We start from the raw sequence: 17,715 nt of genomic DNA on the forward strand, positions 1-17,715 counted from the left end.
TCGTAATGCACTTGAGTTAATTGGCAGCACTTGAAGAAATGTTTGTCGAGTGGCCAAATGAAGTGGCCTGCTGTAATCGTCTGATCAAAAGGATAATAATTTGTTTTCTCAGATGCTGGATGGCCAGCATCAAATTTGGGTAGCTTGACATGATAAGGAGGTGAGGATAGGGTTGACTTACAATGCATTGTAGAGAGAAAGAAGGACCTCTTCATTTTTTCTCCCAAAGGTGCTTTTTTAAAAGGCAGCTGGACTTTGTTTTTCCTTGAAGACCTTTTGCTTCTCATCCAAGAAGCTTCTTCAGTTCTGACTGAATGGTAGAGGGTGGAAGGATTAAGTTCTGGAAAAAAAAATCCTCTCCTATGAATTAATTGTGCCCTCCTGCCTTAACAGTTTTCATGTTAACAATCCAGTAGAAATCTGATAGCCCATTTCCAAATCCTGGTGTCTCCCTTTTGAGTAGGGGGTAGAATTTCTAACATTTCCAACCCATCTACAGTAGTGGCCAAAATTGTGGAAACCTTTTGGGGAAAGTGTATTTTTGAGGTTTGATGGCTAATAACACCACTTTTTTTCCCCTGGAGTTTCAAGATAATCATATTCTACTGCTGGAATGGTCTTGGAATAGCCCAGACCTTCACCCAATTGAAAATCGATGGAGCCGACTAAAGAAACGTGTTAGTCAGAAGCGACCCAGCAATAAAACCCAGTTAATAGAAGCCATCATTCAATCTTGGTTTCACATTAGAACAGCTGCAGAACTAAAAGACTTGGTTCATTCCATGGGAAGATGTTGTAAGGCCGTAATTCATGCTAAAGGTTACCCAATATTAACTGACATGGGGATAATTTTTGTATATCTGGTTTTTTTCTACGTTTCACTTTTCTTCTTTATACTGTAACTGCTATTCTAATAGCACATCCTTCATAAAAGTTATTACATTCTTGATTAAATTAAATTATGTTTCCATTGATATATAATTTTATGGTACTACTAAAAAAAAAAAAGTGGTGTTATTGGTTAGTTTTAGAAAATACACTTTTCCCAAAAGATTTCCACAATTTTGGCCACTACTGTAATTTTTTAAAAATTAGGGCTGTAGAATAGGCCTGATTGAAGAAGATCTGTGTTTAAGGCTCATATCAACATGCAAGCAGACATGCTTAAAACTTCCTGCATCTTTTTCCTTCAAAGTGTTTCACCCCCCTCCTTTCTCTAGTCCTCATTTAAATGTGTAGCTAGAAGTGGGAGATTATTTTCACGATTTTTGTCTTTTGAGTGGCAGTGGCTGTGATGGGTGGTATCTGTTGCTTTAGGTTTCTCATTCATCTCTCATCAGTTTAATTAATTACATTCTTGAACTAGAGTAGTTTATAATATTTGATGTATTTGATGATAGTTGAGGGGTGGTAAGAGTAGCAGTCTTTTAGTACTTGTGGGACAGTCACAAAGAGGAAGGGATTGGCTCATTCTCAGAGGTGGGTTTCAAAAATTTTAGCAAGGAGTTCTCTGCCCGGTTGCTGGGTGGGCGTGACCATGGTGGGCGTGGTCTAGTCAGCCTCCTGCACCATGAATGGGTGGGGGGGGTATTTTTTCCCTCCCCGGGCTCTGGAGGCTTTCTTTGAGCCTCCGGGAGGACAAAAACAGCCTCCCCAGGCTCCAGAGGTCCTCTGGAGGCTGGAAACGGCTTGTTTCTGGCCTTCCCAAACTTCTGGTAGGCCTGTTTTTCACCCTCCACAAGCCTCCATGCTCACCCTGCACTTCCCTGCATCCAAAACGGGCCGCGTGGGGACTCCTGGGAGGGGCAGGGAGGGGTGGGCGGGGTGGGGTGAGGCCAGCCAGGAGTGGGGGTTCTCCGAACTGCACAGAATCTTAGCTAGAGGTTCTCCTAAACCCCTATGAACCCCCAGCAGCCCACCGCTGCTTATTCTCCAAAGCACCTGAAGGCAGGACAAAAAGCAACAGATGGACACTGATCAAGGAGAGATCCAACCTAGAAATTAAGGATAATTTCCTGACACTGAGAACAATTAATCAGTTGAAAAGCTTGCCTTCAGAGATTCTGGATGCTCCACCACTGGAGACTTTTTAAGTAGAGATTGGACAGCCATTTATCTAAAATGGTATAGAGTCTTCAGCCATGGTCCTCCCTTCCAACCTTATTATTCTACATTCTATGTTTTTTTTTCCTGTTTACATTTAGATTTGTGTGCATTTTTTATTACCTATTTCTTCACTCACACTATGTTGGTCTAAGACTGTAGTGGAGATTTGAAATGATTTGATTTGAGCTTCATTCATACACATTTTATTTCCTTTGCAATTTTGTCTTGTGGTCGTCGTTTTTGTGACAATTGTACCTAATATAATTTCTGCAAATTACTTATGTGCACAGTGTACATTATGTGCACTTTGGCGCAGACATTCTAATAGATTTGCTTTTAAACCTGACAAATTGCACAGCAAAACTCAGAAAATTGTTTTTTTTTTAATAGATAACTGAATTTAAGTTTGTGTAGTGACTCAAAAACACAAGAAGCTTGCATTACATTCCTCCTGTCCTCCCCCACCCCATTCCTCATAAGAGATTATTTCATGTCAAAACATCTAAAGAAAAAAAACACTGAATTTTCCTGGCTGGATGAAAAGAAAACAAAGCAATCAGTGAAAGGATGGAAATTCAAGTGGAATATATTAACACCAGGATCTGCTATAAAATCCATGAATGAGATAAAGTGATTGCATTTGGCAGCATCTTAAGACAAAGCATGGAAGGATGGTTTTTCAACTTTTAAGAAGGAAAATTCCAGTTAAGTATTAAGAACCCGTCCCTCCTAATAAGAGTAATTAGGTAGTAGACACAATAATTAAGGTTAAGTTCCTGGCAGCTCAATCATGGATATTTGAATCTGAGCAAGGGATTGGGCTTGATGGTCTCAGTGTGTTCCTACCTAATTCAATGATTCTATGTGACTTCGGAATCTCTTTTTACCAATCCCTGAAGCACTTTGAAATTGAATACAAACTGTCCATATTCCTAGAAGTAAATTAATAATGCACAAAGAGAACTTCCAACTTTCTTCAACCCCTTCCTCGCAATAATGACTGTAGCAGTGCTATTCAACCTGGAAAATTAAGTCACTGGGCTCAAAGTCAAAAGAAGATTGCTCACCTTAATCCAGCAACTAGAGGGAAAAAATTGCTCCATCGCCTTCTAAAAGCTGAGTCCCATTTCTTCCTGCTTGGAATTAAAATGAGATGCACACTCCGCTTTGCACTCCCAAAAGATGTTTATTTAGAGTAACACTCCGAGAGACGTTTATTTTGAGACTAACAATTTCTTTGGCTTCCAAAGAAGGGAACCTGCGCACTGTGTTGAATGCATCATTTATTTATTTATTTTATTTTATTATTCATATTTCTATGCCGCCCACTCTCCGAGGACTCTGGGCGGCTTACACCAAAGACAGTATACTAAATAGCATATTACCCCCAACAATCTGGGTCCTCATTTTACCCACCTCGGAAGGATGGAAGGCTGAGTCAACCTTGAGCCGGTGAGATTTGATCCGCTGATCAGCTGAAGTAGCTGCAGTACTGCACTCTAACCACTGCGCCACCTCGACTCATCACCCAGGATCCCTTCAACGCAACAGGTTAAGCAGCCCCAAGGGGCACTTCATTAAAAAATGAAGCAAAGTGATGTTCTACTCGAATCCTCATGCTTGAAGGACACAGTATTAGGATTGTACAAGAAAATCTCAACCTGACTTATGTAGGCATCTAGTAAATGAAGCAAGGTAGCTCAGAAACTAGATGTGCTACCCAACAAAGTGAAGAGCTTATGATGGCTTTGCTAAAAAAAGCACAGGGAAGAATTCTACCTTCGACAGGTATTAGAGTGGCTGTTTCACATAACCCCCTACATCTTTTCCAGGGTCATTTCAGCCCGCGCAATCTCCCCATTGGAATTATCTGGGTCATGAGAAGCTGTTTAGAAGCTACCAAAACCTAAACTAATGTAGACTATAAAGCAGCAAGACACGAAAATGGAAACTTTTTCATACATCAAATCAAAGAAACCCCAATTTTTCTAGTATGGCAGCCAAGTCATGAAGTTTCAGGTGTACAAGGACTGGGTTCATACCTTAAGCTGAACTAGGGTTTGTTTAGTGCATAGTTGTTTTGAATACACCATGATTGTCTAGATCAGTGTTTCTCAACCTTGGAAGCTTGAAGATGGGTGGACTTCAACTCCCAGAATCCCCCAGCCAGCGCTGCTGGAGGAAATGGAGGAAATAGAGAGAACTACCATATTGCATTCGTGACAGTTCTTTGGATCATCCCTCAGCATGGATAGTGAGAAGAGGACACCCAGCAGCGACTCTAGAAACGGCAGAGGAAACAGGTTGACCCAATCTCTCTGCAAAGCAGGGGTGAAATCCAGCAGTTTCTGACAGGTTCTGGCGAACCGGTAGCGGAAATTTTGAGCAGTTCGGAGAACCGGCAAATTCCACCTTTGGCTGGCCCCAGAGTGGGGTTGGGAATGGAGACTTTGCAGTATCCTTCCCCTGGAGTGGAGTGGGAATGGAGATTTTGCAATATCCTTCCCCTGCCACGCCCACCAAGCCATACCACGCCCACCAAGCCACGCCCACAGAACCGGTAGTAAAAAAAATTGGGATTTCACCACTGCTGCAAAGCCTACCTGGGCAATCGATTTCATGGTAGCAAAGTTAATGGGGAGTGGGTGATGGTGATGGATGAAGACATACAAATCCCTGAGAGACCTGGGCCGCTGACAGCATTATTTATCAAAAGACTGGGCTCCAACCATTCAGATAACATAAATACGGATTGTACTGATAGGTGTGGTATACAGAAAGTGCTAGAGTAGCCCTAGAGAAATGGTTCTCCCTGAAGGCTGGGAGAGGCGAGTTCTTCTCAAGTTCTCCAAACTCAGAGGCCAGTTGTTTCCTCTTGGTCTTATATCTTCTGTTCTGGAACCAGATCTTCACTTGGGTTTCGGTGAGCTTCAGGTTCTTGGCGAGGTGGGCTCGTTCAGGGGCAGAGAGGTATTTCTGGTGGCTGAACTTCCGTTCGAGCTCAATGACCTGGCTGTGGGAGAAGGCCGCCCGCGAACGCTTCAACTGTTTGGGTGTCCTCATGAAGGGTTTGGAGGAAGGCTCACAGTTTGGCTGATGGACGTCTGGATCTAGCAGGCGGGGAAAAAGATGGATATAACTTCAACAATGGCTCTTCAGAAGAGGACAGACAGTTTCACTTGACATCACTCAAGAGGATAAGATGGAATAAATAAACACATGAATACTGAAGTTGCACCCTGTATAAAGGGAAAGGGAAAGGTTCCCCTCACCCATATGTGCTAGTTGTTCCCGACTCTAGGGAGCGGTGCTCATCTCCGTTTCAAAACCGAAGAGCCTGCGCTGTCCGAAGACGTCTCCGTGGTCATGTGGCCAGCATGACTCAACCTCAAATGCGCATGGAATGCTGTTCCCTTCCCACCAAAGGTGGTCCCTATTTTTCTACTTGCAATTTTTACGTGCTTTCGAACTGCTAGGTTGGCAGAAGCTGGGACAAGTAACGGGAGCTCACCCCGTTACACGGCACTAGGGATTCGAACTGCTGAACTGCCGACCTTTCAATCGACAAGCTCAGCATCTTAGACACTGAGCTACCACATCCCTTGCATGCCATACCATAATTCTGTTGGTTTAATTTAGCATGTTGGCCAACCCACTCAAAGGGGTTTCATTGAGTAGCCAACCGTGGTTAGGCTATACTAGTGCAAAGTGAATACTAAGCCACGAATAAACACTTCTGTTTGATACACACTGCGGGAAAGTGTGTAGAAAAATCCTTGCCTTCTGCTCTACTGTTCTATAGGTCTTTTACAAAATATATGTATAGGTTTCTCACATTATTAGTTTGAATAACACTAGCACTTCTATGCTATCTGGTGGCAATTGTATGAGATGAAGTTGCTAAATCATAGACCCATGATGGCAAACTTATGGCACACGTGCCACAAGTTCCACGCAGAGCCCTCTCTGCAGGCACGCCAGCCGTCGCCCCAGTCCAGCTCCACCACGCATTGGTGCGCACCTCCCACCAGCCAGCTGGTCTTCGGGTCTCTGCCGCGCAGGGTGGGGCCTTCACTGATCTCTGCAGTTTCCCCCCCAGAGCGCCCTACCTTTCTCCTCCCAGCGTGCTCTAGCTTTCTCTTGCATTCCTGCCACCCATGCCTTCAGCGATCTGCGCAGTTTCTCCTCCGCATGCCCAGGCTTTCTCCTCCATTCCTGCCTCCCGTGCCTTCCCTGATCTCTGCAGATTCCACCCTCTGCAGGTGCCTCTCCATGGCAGAAATGGAGGAGAAAGCCTGGGCGCACCGGAGGAAGAAACTATGCAGATTGGGGAAGGCACGGGAGGCAGGAATGGTGGAGAAAGCCTGGGGCCGCGGGACGGGGGGGAGAGAACCTGTGCAGATCGTGAGGCCCCCCCTGCGTCCCGTTTTGGGCCTGAAAAGCCTACTGCACCAACGGGGGCCGGGTGGGGCTAGGGTACATGCGTAGGGGGTACATACGCAGGGAACACACACACATGCATGGCGTGTATACACGGGGATGGTTGCATTGCATTTTGGGGATTGGGGCACGCAGAAATAATGAAAAAAATTCTGACAATTGATCAGTGGAATACCTTGCCTATCAGAGTTGTAGGTACTCTATCACTAGAGGTTTTCAAAAATAGACGTCACAACCATTTGAGGTCTTTTCCAGCCGTATGATTCTATGTTCTATGCAGGGGTGGGCTTTAAAATTTTTAGCACGGGGTTCTCTGCCCGGTTGCTGGGCGGGCGTGGCCATGGTAGGCATGGCCTAGTCTGCTTCCTGCACCACGGCGGGGGTGGGGTGGGGCTTTTTTGCCCTCCCTGGGCTCTGGAGGCTTTCCTCAAGCCTCTGGGAAGGCGAAAACAGCCTCCTCAGGCTGCGGAGGCCCTCTGGAGGCCAAAAATGGGTCCAAACATCCGGTAGGCCTGTTTTTAGCCCTCCCCGAGCCTCCGTGTGTGCCCGTGCAGGCATTTGTGTGTGTGTGCCTGGCCTAACTCTCCTTTTTTAAATTTTTAATTCGTTCGATTTTATAAATTGGGTGTTTTAATCTGTGTTTCGGCCAAAATATTTAATAATTTTAAGGGACTTTTAATATTTGTATTATCTGTATTTTATCTTGGCTGTTCACCGCCCTGAGTCCTCCAGGAGTAGGGCGGTATAGAAATTTGATTAATAAATAAATAATAATAAATAAATAAATTTACCTGCATCCAAAATGGGCCGTGTGGGGACTCCTGGGAGGTCGGGGCGGGCAGGGCCAGCCATGAGTGGGATTTGGGGGTTCTCCGAACTGCACAGAATCTTAGCTAGAGGTTAGCTAGCTAAACAGCCCACCCTGGTTCTTTATCACTAAACCATGGCTCACACGTACAATTATAACGTTGATCAGGATCTTGCAAATCTTGTAAACAAGGTTGGGCAGTTAATGGTTGGACAAGAAGCCATCAGAAAATCTCAGGCCTGTGGGTTAGTTTGCAAAAATACAAAAAAAAAATAATAAAAAAAAATGGTGCTGCAAAGAAAACTCCGCGGTGATGCCCATGAATTTGACAGGAGTTGGACTCACAACACACAGTGTTTTTATCTCGACATGAACATTTATTTAACTTTCTTTGATAGATTCCTTTATCATGACTTTTAGCAACTTCATCTCATACAATCACACCAGGTAAGTACTGTATGATATTAATGCTAGAATGATTCAAATTGAAAAGATGGAAAAATATTTATTACTTATACCTATATTTTGTAAAATCTCTATGGAGCAGTAGATAAGCATTTGTTTGCAAAGTTTACTAGCGGATCTTTTGCTGTTTTTTTTTTTTTAATTTTAATATGGAGAACAATTTGGCAAATAGTTTCCATAAATGCAGTTTGAAGTCTACCAGCACTGGCCTCCATCCCATCACTTTTGTATGAACGTATTTAATTTATATAGCTGACTATCTCAAAACATCGTCAACCAACAGTCATAAAACAATTCAAACTGTTAAAACTCAATACAACAACAACAACAAAAAAGAAAGTAATACAAATAGCAACCAAGATAGTATCGATTAAAGGAAAGTGAAACATCTACAATTTTTTTGACCACAGAGGATTCTTTAGATTTGGGCATGCATCCTACAAGTTGACCACTTCATAATGGGACCCTTTTCTCCAAAGAGAGCACAACGGCTCTTCTGGACGTATTTATTATCCCCAACACAAAAAAAATCTACAATTTTTTGACCACAGAAGATTCTTTAGATCTGGGCATGAATCCTACAAGTTGACCACTTCATAATGGGACCCTTTTCTCCAAAGAGAGCACAACGGCTCTTCTGGACATATTTATCATCCCCAACACGCAAACCCTACAAGAGATGCTGAGAAATAAGAAGTCACTTCAATTTGTCCACCAATCATGAACAGAGTCTGAACACAACTTCCTCTATTTCTTTTCTAAGGCTCTAAGGGTGACAAATAGCACTGTTCCAATATCTCAGGGGCTGCCACAAAGAAGAGAGGGTCAACTTATTCTCCAAAGCACCTAAAGGCAGGACAAGAAGCAATGGATGGAAACTAATTATGGAGAGGGCCAACCTAGAAATGAGAGATTTCCTGACAGTGACAGCAATTAAGCAGTGGAACAAAAACATTCAGAGAACCTGAATACCTAAAACTTAATGCCTCGTGCAAAAGTGGCTTCTATGTTGTATAGAACAGGGGTCTCCAACCTTGGCAACTTTAAGACAGGCGGTTTTTAAGAAGGGACTGGACAACCATTTGTCTGACATGGTATATAAGGTGCCCTATTCAAGTGGAGGTTGGACCAGAAGATCTCCAAGGTTCCTTCCAACTCCATCATTCTATTATCTGATGTTCTACACCAGGGGTCTCCAACCTTGGCAACTTTAAGACTTGTGGACTTCAACTCCCAGAGTTCCTCAGCCAGCAAAACTCCACAAGTCTTAAAGTTGCCAAGGTTAGAGACCCCTGTTCTATACAACATAGAAGCCACTTTTGCACAAGGCACTAAGTTTTAGGTATTCAGGTTCTCTGAATGTTTTTCTTGCGGGACCCTTGCCAATACATTAAGTTCTGAGACAACGTAGAAGGACATTTGTGTTGAAATAGGATGACCAAAAAAAGAGAAGGTATGACAGGTTCTGTTAAAAGGATTAGTCGGAAAAGATGTTCCCACAGTCCAGTTTTTTTCCTCCCCCCCCCTTTTTTTATTTATTTATTAGTTTAATTTATATGCCGCCCTTCTCCGGAGACTCAGGGCGGCTTACAATGCTTTTAAGCAATAGCCTTCATACTTTTGTATATACCTAGCACCCATTTAACCGGCCGTGGGGGGAGAAAGCAGAGGCAGGGATCCAGAGGTGGAAGATTCGTGTTCAGGATGTCGTGAGAACCCGGCACTTTGCAGGAACCGAGAGCGTTTGCATCCTTACCTGTTGCATCCGTCTCGGAAGCTCGGGGGGCTCCGAGAGGGAGGAGAGGGTCGCTCGGCGCGCTCTCCCCGGGAGAAGCTCCGTTGGGGCGATGATGGCGCGAGGACTTGCCTGCCTTCGGCTCCGCGCTGGAAGCCTCCCCGGCGTCGTTTTTGCGCAGGATGTCCTGGATGAGAAACGAAGTCAATGGCTTGGGAGGGGGACCCACGACGGCCCCACCGCCCCCATCTGCGGGCAGAGGCAGCCGGGGAGGGCGAGCGCTGGGGGAAAGGCGCTGCTGGGCGCTCTGCATCAGCCTCGGGCGCTGCGCGTAAAAAAAGTTTGGCAAGCTGGTCCGGTGAGGTTTCCCCCAGCAAGTCGGGAGGGTCGACTTATGTAGCAGGGCGGAGGGGCGGTGAGCCCTCCTCGCTGGGGATTGGTGCCTCCGGGTCCGAGGTACGCCTCGTGGGCTTCTCCACCCAACAAGCCGGGCCCCCCCGATGACCTCCGCCGTGCGCTTCGGGCCCGGCGCGTCTCCACTTTCCCTGCCTCCTTCCTTCTTTCTTTTCTTGCGCGAGATGCTCTGCAAGGAATGGTCCTCGAGGCAGCGCTACTACCGGTAGTAGTATTTTATAAGTCAACGCACTGGCCACGTTCAGGTGCGCGCTTCTCTTCGGACTGAATGGGAAGGCCACTCCAACCTCTCGGGTGCCTACTCCAGCCTTCCCCCCAAGTGGGCGCCTTTCGCTTCATTCATTCATTCATTCATTCATTCATTCATTCATTCATTCATTCATTTATTTATTAGTTTATTTATTTATTTATTTGTTTATTTATTTATTTTTTAAATTTTTATACCGCCCCCTCTCCCGAAGGACTCCTGGCGGTGAACAGCCCAAATTAAAAACACACAGTACAAACATTAAAATACTAGAAAACGAAATTAAATTTATCTTTGGCTTCCCCAATTTAAAACCCCTTACCCATAAAATTCCCCAATTAAAAGATTTTTAACCCAGCCCGGCTTGCTGAAATAAAAAAAGTCTTCAGTTTTGAAATAAAAAAGTCTTCAGTCTTTATAAATCAGTTTGATTTATATGCCGCCCTTCTCCGGAGACTCAGGGCGGCTTACAATGCTTTTAAGCAATAGCCTTCATACTTTTGTATATACCTGCTTAGTAGGGGCTTTTGCCCCCCGCCCAAGCGGTGTTCTATTTTATACAAAGTCAGCTTATTGCCCCCAACAAACCGGATCCTCATTTTACCTACCTCGGAAGGATGGAAGGCTGAGTCAACCTTGAGCCTGGTGAGAATTGAACTTGCAGTAATTGCAGGCAGCTGGCAGCTAAATACTACTTTAACAGTGGTTTAGTCCACTGCGCCACCAGGCTCCTGTGGGACTTCAAGATCGCGATGGGCTGGGAGGTCAGGTTACACCTATCCAGAGGTGGAAGTCTCGGGGAGGTTGCCCTCTGCTCAGGGGTCACTCAATCCAGTGGTGAAATCCACATTTTTAAAAAAACTACCAGTTCTGTGGGTGTGGCTTGGTGGGCGTGGCAGGGAAGGATACTGCAAAATCCCCATTCCCACCCCACTCCAGGGAAAGGATATTGCAAAATGTCCATTCCCACCTCACTCTGGGGCCAGCCAGAGGTGGTATTTGCCGGTTCTTTGAACTACTCAAAGTTTCCGCTACTGGTTCTCCAGAACCTGTCAGAACCTGCTGGATTTCACCCCTGAGTCAGTCCTGTTGACCTCAGTGGGTATTCTCCGGTCCTGTTGTGGGAGCTTCATCACTTGAGACTATCAAGAATAGATTGGACTGCCATTTTGTTGCTTGTATCCTTATAATTTATATTGATATTGTTTCCTGATTGCTCATTTGTACCCTATGACTATCATTAAGTGTTGTACCTTATGATTCTTGACGAACGTATCTTTTCTTTTATGTACACTGAGAGCGTATGCACCAAAGACAAATTCCTTGTGTGTCCAATCACCCTTGGCCAATAAAAATTCTGTTCTGTTCTGTTCTGTTCTGCTCTGCTCTGCTCTGCTCTGCTCTGCTCTGCTCTGCTCTGCTCTGCTCTACTCTACTCTACTTTACCCTACCCTACCCTACCCTACCCTACCCTACTCTACTCTACTTCCATTCCATATTCTCTTCTCTTCTCTTCTCTTCTCTTCTCTTCTCTTCTCTTCTCTTCTCTTCTCTTCTCTTCTCTTCTCTTCTCTTCTCTTCTCTTCTCTTCTCTTCTCTTCTCTTCTCTTCTCTTCTCTTCTCTTCCCTTCCCTTCCCTTCCCTTCCCTTCTCTTCTCTTCTCTTCTCTTCCCTTCCCTTCCCTTCCCTTCCCTTCCCTTCCCTTCCCTTCCCTTCCCTTCCCTTCCCTTCCCTTCTCTTCTCTTCTCTTCTCCTCTACCCTACCCTACCCTACTCAACTCTACTCTACTTCCATTCCATATTCTATTCTATTCTATTCTATTCTATTCTATTCTATTCTATTCTATTCTATTCTATTCTATTCTATTCTATTCTATTCTATTCTATTCTATTCTATTCTACTCTACTCTACTCTACTCTACTCTACTCTACCCTACCCTACCCTACTCAACTCTACTCTACTTCCATTCCATATTCTATTCTATTCTATTCTATTCTATTCTATTCTATTCTATTCTATTCTATTCTATTCTATTCTATTCTATTCTATTCTATTCTATTTGTCAGAAATGGTGTAGAGTCTCCTGCCTGAGGAGGAGGGTTGGACTAGATGACCTGCAAGATCCCTTCCAATTCTGTTCATCTGTTAAAAATCTTATCCTAGGTCTAGCTGGGCTGAGAGAAAGACCTTGATGCTTCACCTGGAGTTCAGGGTGGAATTTCCAAACCAATGGCCATAGATTTGCAACTTCTCTTGGGCTAATCACAAAAAGCACCCCAATCCTCAATCTTACATTTACCCAGATTTTTTTTTCCTGGCGGAATATCTTTGGCATTGGCCTCTAACTCAAAAATAAGAGCAGGTCCTTGCTTTTCAGATATCCTTATGTTGGGGAAAAAAAACCCTAAACCCAATGTTTTGTTTCAAGGATGCTTTTGAAAAATTCATTTTCATTTACGGTAATTATTTTTTTTAAAAAAATAATTAAAAACATCTTTGCACAGCCCTTCACCTTCTGAGCCCCTCCAGATCCATCGGACTACAATGCCTATTGTCCCCATTGGCATGTCCTTCACACTGACTGAAGATGATGGGAGCTACAGTCGAGCATTGTGAACCCAACACAATGGAGAGCTTATTTTTGTGTTTCTGTAGGAAGCGGCAGTTCTACAGTGACAACTTAAGTGTTACAGCAACAAATCTGGAAGCAAGATAGATGCAATAAATAAAAAAAACTAGCTGCGTTCTCCAAAGTTAGAATAGAATAGAACTGGAAGGGATCTTGGAGGTCTTCTAGTCCAGCCCTCTGCTCAAGCAAGAGAACCTATACCAGTGATGGCTAACCTTTTTGCCATTGCGTGCCGGGGGGGGCAGGGGAGGTTCATGCACATGTGTGCCCACACCCATAATTCTATGCGTGCCGCCCTGCGCAAGCGTGCAAAATCCCCCCTCCTCCCGTTCCTGGCACACGATGGCCAGGTAGGCCCGTTTTTCTTTCTCACCTGGCTCCAGATCCTCTCTATGCATCTGGGGAGGCTGAAAACAGCCTTCCCCACCCTCTCCGAGGCCCTCTGGAGGTCTGAAACAGCCCATTTCCCAACTCTCTAGGAGTCTCTGAAGGCTGGGGAAAGCAAAAAATGACACTTCCTGTCCCACCGGAAGTTGGGAAATGGGCCCTTTCAGGCCTCTGGAGGGCTTTCGAGGGAGTGGGGAAGGCTGTTTTCACCCTTCCCAGATGCATAGAGAGGATCTGGAGCCAGGTGCGAAAGAAAAATGGGCCTTCCCCACCCCACCCAGGCCCTCTGGAGGCAGGAAACAGCCTGTTTCCCTACATCTGGTGGGCCCAGAAGGCCTGAAAATCAGCTGACAGTGCACGCATATGAACCAGAGTTGAGCTGGCGTGCCCACTGATATGGCTACATGTGCCATCTGTGGCATGCGTGCCATAGGTTGGCCATCACGGACCTATACCATTTCAGATAAGTGTAAGAAGAGACCAAATTGTCTGGTCTCTTCTTAAAAACCTCCAGTGATGGAGTGATTTCTTAAGGCAAGCTGTTCCATGGGTTAATTGTCCTCACTGTTAGGAAGTTTCTCCTTAATTCCAGGTTGCTTCTCTCCTTGGTTAGTTTCCAACCATTGTTTCTTGTCCTGCCTTCTGGTGCGTTGGAAAACAATTAGACCCCCTCCTCTTTGTGGCAGCCTCTCAAATACTGGAATACTGCTATCATGTCCCCCCTAGTCCTTTTTTTCTCTAGACTAGCCAAACCCAAATCCTGCAACCGTTCTTCCTATGTTTTGGTCTCCAGGCCTCTTAGATCATCTTAGTTGCTCCTCTCTGAACTTTTTCCAAAGTCTCAACGTCTTTTTTATAGTACGGTGACCAAAATTGGTTGCCATTAATCTGTTGAGTAGTATAGTCCAATACTGTCATCTTTATATATTTATTTTATTGTTTTTATTAAATTTTTATGGCGACCATCTTCCCTACAACGTGATTCTTGAGCCTGTGTATATCACTGAACCGTGAGATGTCCTGTTTACTAGATAGGACATACTTTACCACTGAGCAATAGTTCAGATTGGCACAAATTGAGGAAGGCAGATAAATGCATTTAAATTGGAAACAAGTTCCACTGATTGCAGTGTCTTTATTTCAACATTAAGATATGTCCTCATCACCTCCCGTCTGGACTATTGTAACGCTCTCTACATGGGGCTCCCCTTGAGGAGCACTCAGAGGCTCCAACTGGCGCAGAGTGCGGCCGCGCGGGTGGTTATGGGAGTGACGTGGCGTTCCCATGTAACACCTCTCCTGCGCGAGCTGCACTGGCTCCCGGTGGTCTTCTGGGTGCGCTTCAAGGTTTTGGTTATCACCTTTAGAGCACTCCATGGCTTAGGACCTAGTTATCTACGGGACCGCCTGCTACCACCAATAGCCTCCCACTGGCCAGTACGCTGTCATAGAGAGGGGCTCCTCCGGGTGCCATTGGCCAAACAATGTCGACTGGCAGCCCCCAGGGGGAGAGCCTTCTCTGTGGGGGCACCTACGATCTGGAACGAGCTCCCCCCGGAGATACGGATCTGCGCACCTTCCGTCGCACGCTTAAGACTTTCTTATTTCATCAAGCTGGCCTGGCCTAAATCTTTTCCCCCTTTAAATGTAAATTTTAATTTGTTTTTAAATTATTGGGTATTTTAAATTGGTCTCAGCCAAATTATTTAATTCGTTTTTATTCTATTTTAAATTTTTGTATTTATGTGTTTTATTCTGTGGCTGTTCACCGCCCTGAGTCCTTCGGGAGTAGGGCGGTATATAAATCCAATAAAACAAACAAAACATAAAACAAGATAGAAGGTTATTCTTTCTTTCTCTTTCAAAATGGGAGAATTTTTTAGATCTTGATAAGAATATGGTACCATAAAGGAGCATATTTGTAGCTCAGGATTGAAAGGAGAGGTCCTTGATGTTCTCTGAGCTTGGTTGTTTTCTTGCAGATGTTTTATTACCTAACTAGGTAACATCATCTGTGCTAGAAGGGAGTGGGGTTTGTGGAGTGGAAGAGGAGGAGAAGAGGGAGGAGGAGGAGGAGGAGGAAGAGGAAGAAAAGGACTGTGTGGAGTCCTTGGTGCTCTCTGAGTTTGGTGGTTTTCTTGCAGAAATTTCATTACCCATTTAGGGAACATCAATGCTAGAAGGGAGGAGGAGGAAGAGGAAGAAGTAGAGGAGGAAGAAATGGACTGTGGGGTCCTTGGTGCTCTCTGAGCTTGGATGTTTTCTTGCAGATGTTTCATTACCTAACTAGGTAACTGTGCCCTACGCACAGTTACTCATGCGCTAGTCACCTCCCGTATTGACTACTGTAACACTCTCTACATGGGGCTGCCCTTGAGGACCACTCGGAGGCTTCAGCTGGTACAAAATGCAGCCGCGCGGGTTGTGATGGGAGAATCCCGATACTCCCATGTAACACCTCTCCTGCGTGACTTGCATTGGTTGCCGGTTGCCCTCCGGGTGAGATTCAAGGTGCTGGTGATGACCTATAAAGCCCTACATGGCTTAGGCCCAGGATATTTGGTGGACCACCTGCAGCCAGCAACAACTTCCCATCGCCCGGTTCGCGCCCATAGGGAGGGCCTGCTCAGGTTGCCGTCGGCTAGACAATGTCGACTGGCAGCCCCCAGGTGTAGAGCCTTCTCTGTGGGTGCGCCCACCCTCTGGAATCAACTCCCCTTGGGGCTCCGGCTGGCCTCTGACCTTTGCACTTTCCGCCGCGAATTAAAAACTTGGTTATTCAAATCCCCCAGCCTGGACTGATGGGGTTTTATATGGGTTTTTAACTTTTATCTGGTTTAATTAGGTATTTTAACTTTGTACTATGATTATTGTGGATTTTATTGTTGTGAGCCGCCCTGAGTCCGTTGGAGATAGGGCGGCATATAAGTTAAATAAAATAAATAAATAAAATAAATAACATGAACTGTGCTAGAAGGGAAGAGGACTTGTGGGGTGGAAGAGGAGGAAGGAAAAAGGAGGAAGGAGGAGGAGGAGAAGGAGGAGGAGGAGGAGAAAGAGGAGGAGGAGGAGGAGGAGGAGGAGGAGGAGGAGGAGGAGGAGGAGGAGGAGGAAAAAAGGGGTGGGTTCCATTTATCTTTACTACCGGTTCGCAACAGGAGTGCACGCGCAGAAGCTTCTCCACATGCGCAGATCACCGATGATGACGTCGTGGCAGGTGGGTGGAGCCTCCTGCCAGTTTTACTACCGGTTCTATAGAACTGGACCGAATGGGGGCAACCCACCACTGGAGGAAAAGGATTATGGGGTCCCTGGTAGCCTCTGAGCTTGGATGTCTTCTTGCAGATGTTTCATTACCGAAACTAGGTAAGATGTTACCTAATTCGGGTAATGAAACATCTGCAAAAAAATAACCAAATTCAGAGAGCATCAAGGTCCCCTCAAGATCTTAAGTAGGAGATCTATATATTTTCTATTTAAGCTTCCTTTGAGGGAGCAGTCATCATAAATTCAAGACTATCTCCCTTTCTGGTGGGAAGGCTCTTCACCCAGCCCAAAATAAACATGCAGAAAATGCACTTTTAAAAGCCAGATGTAGGAACGGTCTTCCCACCAGGGAAATGGCCGGAGAGGACCTCCTTCAAGAATGTTTTGAAGACGGACATTATTTCTTAAGTATCCCAAAGAGTATTGAGTTGTTTAAATGTTGGTCCTTTGAGGAAGTGTTTAACAGATGGCGCTCCTTGTCCGAAGGAACCCTGACAAGCAAGTTGGCTTAACTCAACTTAATAATGACTCTGTAATTAATGTCAATAAATGCCTGGGTCGATTAAGCAGATATTTTCTCCTATGCTTTCTGCTGAATGTGTTTTCTCTCTGTAACCATTCATCTCACCTTTCTATTCTCTGCGACATTTTTAGGAACTGTCAGGAGCTGACAATGACTCCACACCGTGATCCCCTTTAACAGCTGCAGAGGAAAGATTTATGCAGCAATAGGAAACCCAGAGTATAATAGGAGCAGGTTTTTGCCATCACTCTGCCCTGAAGTGGGCTGCACCCCCCCTTCCTCTACACTTGCCCCCCTCCTTCCCAGCTTCTGGAGAGGAAATTAAGACCGTTGGCTGGCTGTTGAAATGCTTATTCGGTGTGCAGCGTGGGTGGCCCATGGGATGATGCTTTTGTAATATGCTCAACCGCTTAGTTGGAGCTTTTCACCTGTAACGCACATTGTTAATGTTTGCTCTACACTCGTGGGAAATGACCTTCTAACACCCCAACAGAAGCAGTTCAGTTTGGGACAGTGAAAGGGTCAACTTGAGACCTCCAGCAATGGCCGCCAAGCTGTTTTGTTGGAGGGGATACATGGGTTCTAGAGTTACTAGGTTCTCCTGGTAGAGTTGTCGATCAGATAGACAAGAAGCCATGGATGGAAACCGATCAAGGAGAGAAGCAACCTAGAACTGAGGAGAAATTTCCTGAC

General features: G+C 45.2%; 1 protein-coding gene across 1 annotated transcript; it reads right to left on the bottom strand.

The window, feature by feature from the left end:
- Window positions 1-2,676: 2,676 nt before the first annotated feature.
- On the bottom strand, window positions 2,677-9,928 carry NKX3-1 (NK3 homeobox 1). The gene is made up of 2 exons (XM_060693496.2): window positions 9,576-9,928; window positions 2,677-5,216 (listed from the first exon to the last, which is right to left on the bottom strand). The coding sequence occupies exons 1-2, from the start codon at window positions 9,865-9,867 to the stop codon at window positions 4,816-4,818; spliced, it is 693 nt and encodes a 230-aa protein (XP_060549479.2). The 5' UTR covers window positions 9,868-9,928; the 3' UTR covers window positions 2,677-4,815.
- Window positions 9,929-17,715: the final 7,787 nt, after the last annotated feature.

This window comes from Pantherophis guttatus, chromosome 9 (assembly GCF_059756535.1).
Source record: "Pantherophis guttatus breed Tessera chromosome 9, ASM5975653v1, whole genome shotgun sequence".
Classification (NCBI taxonomy): domain Eukaryota; kingdom Metazoa; phylum Chordata; class Lepidosauria; order Squamata; family Colubridae; genus Pantherophis; species Pantherophis guttatus.

Excerpts from the sequence above, each read along its gene's own strand:
- NKX3-1 (XM_060693496.2), bottom strand. The coding sequence starts at position 9,867 with ATGCAGAGCGCCCAGCAGCGCCTTTCCCCCAGCGCTCGCCCTCCCCGG. Across the intron at positions 5,217-9,575 it reads TTCCGAGACGGATGCAACAG|ATCCAGACGTCCATCAGCCA; the intron begins GTAAGGATGCAA and ends CCCGCCTGCTAG.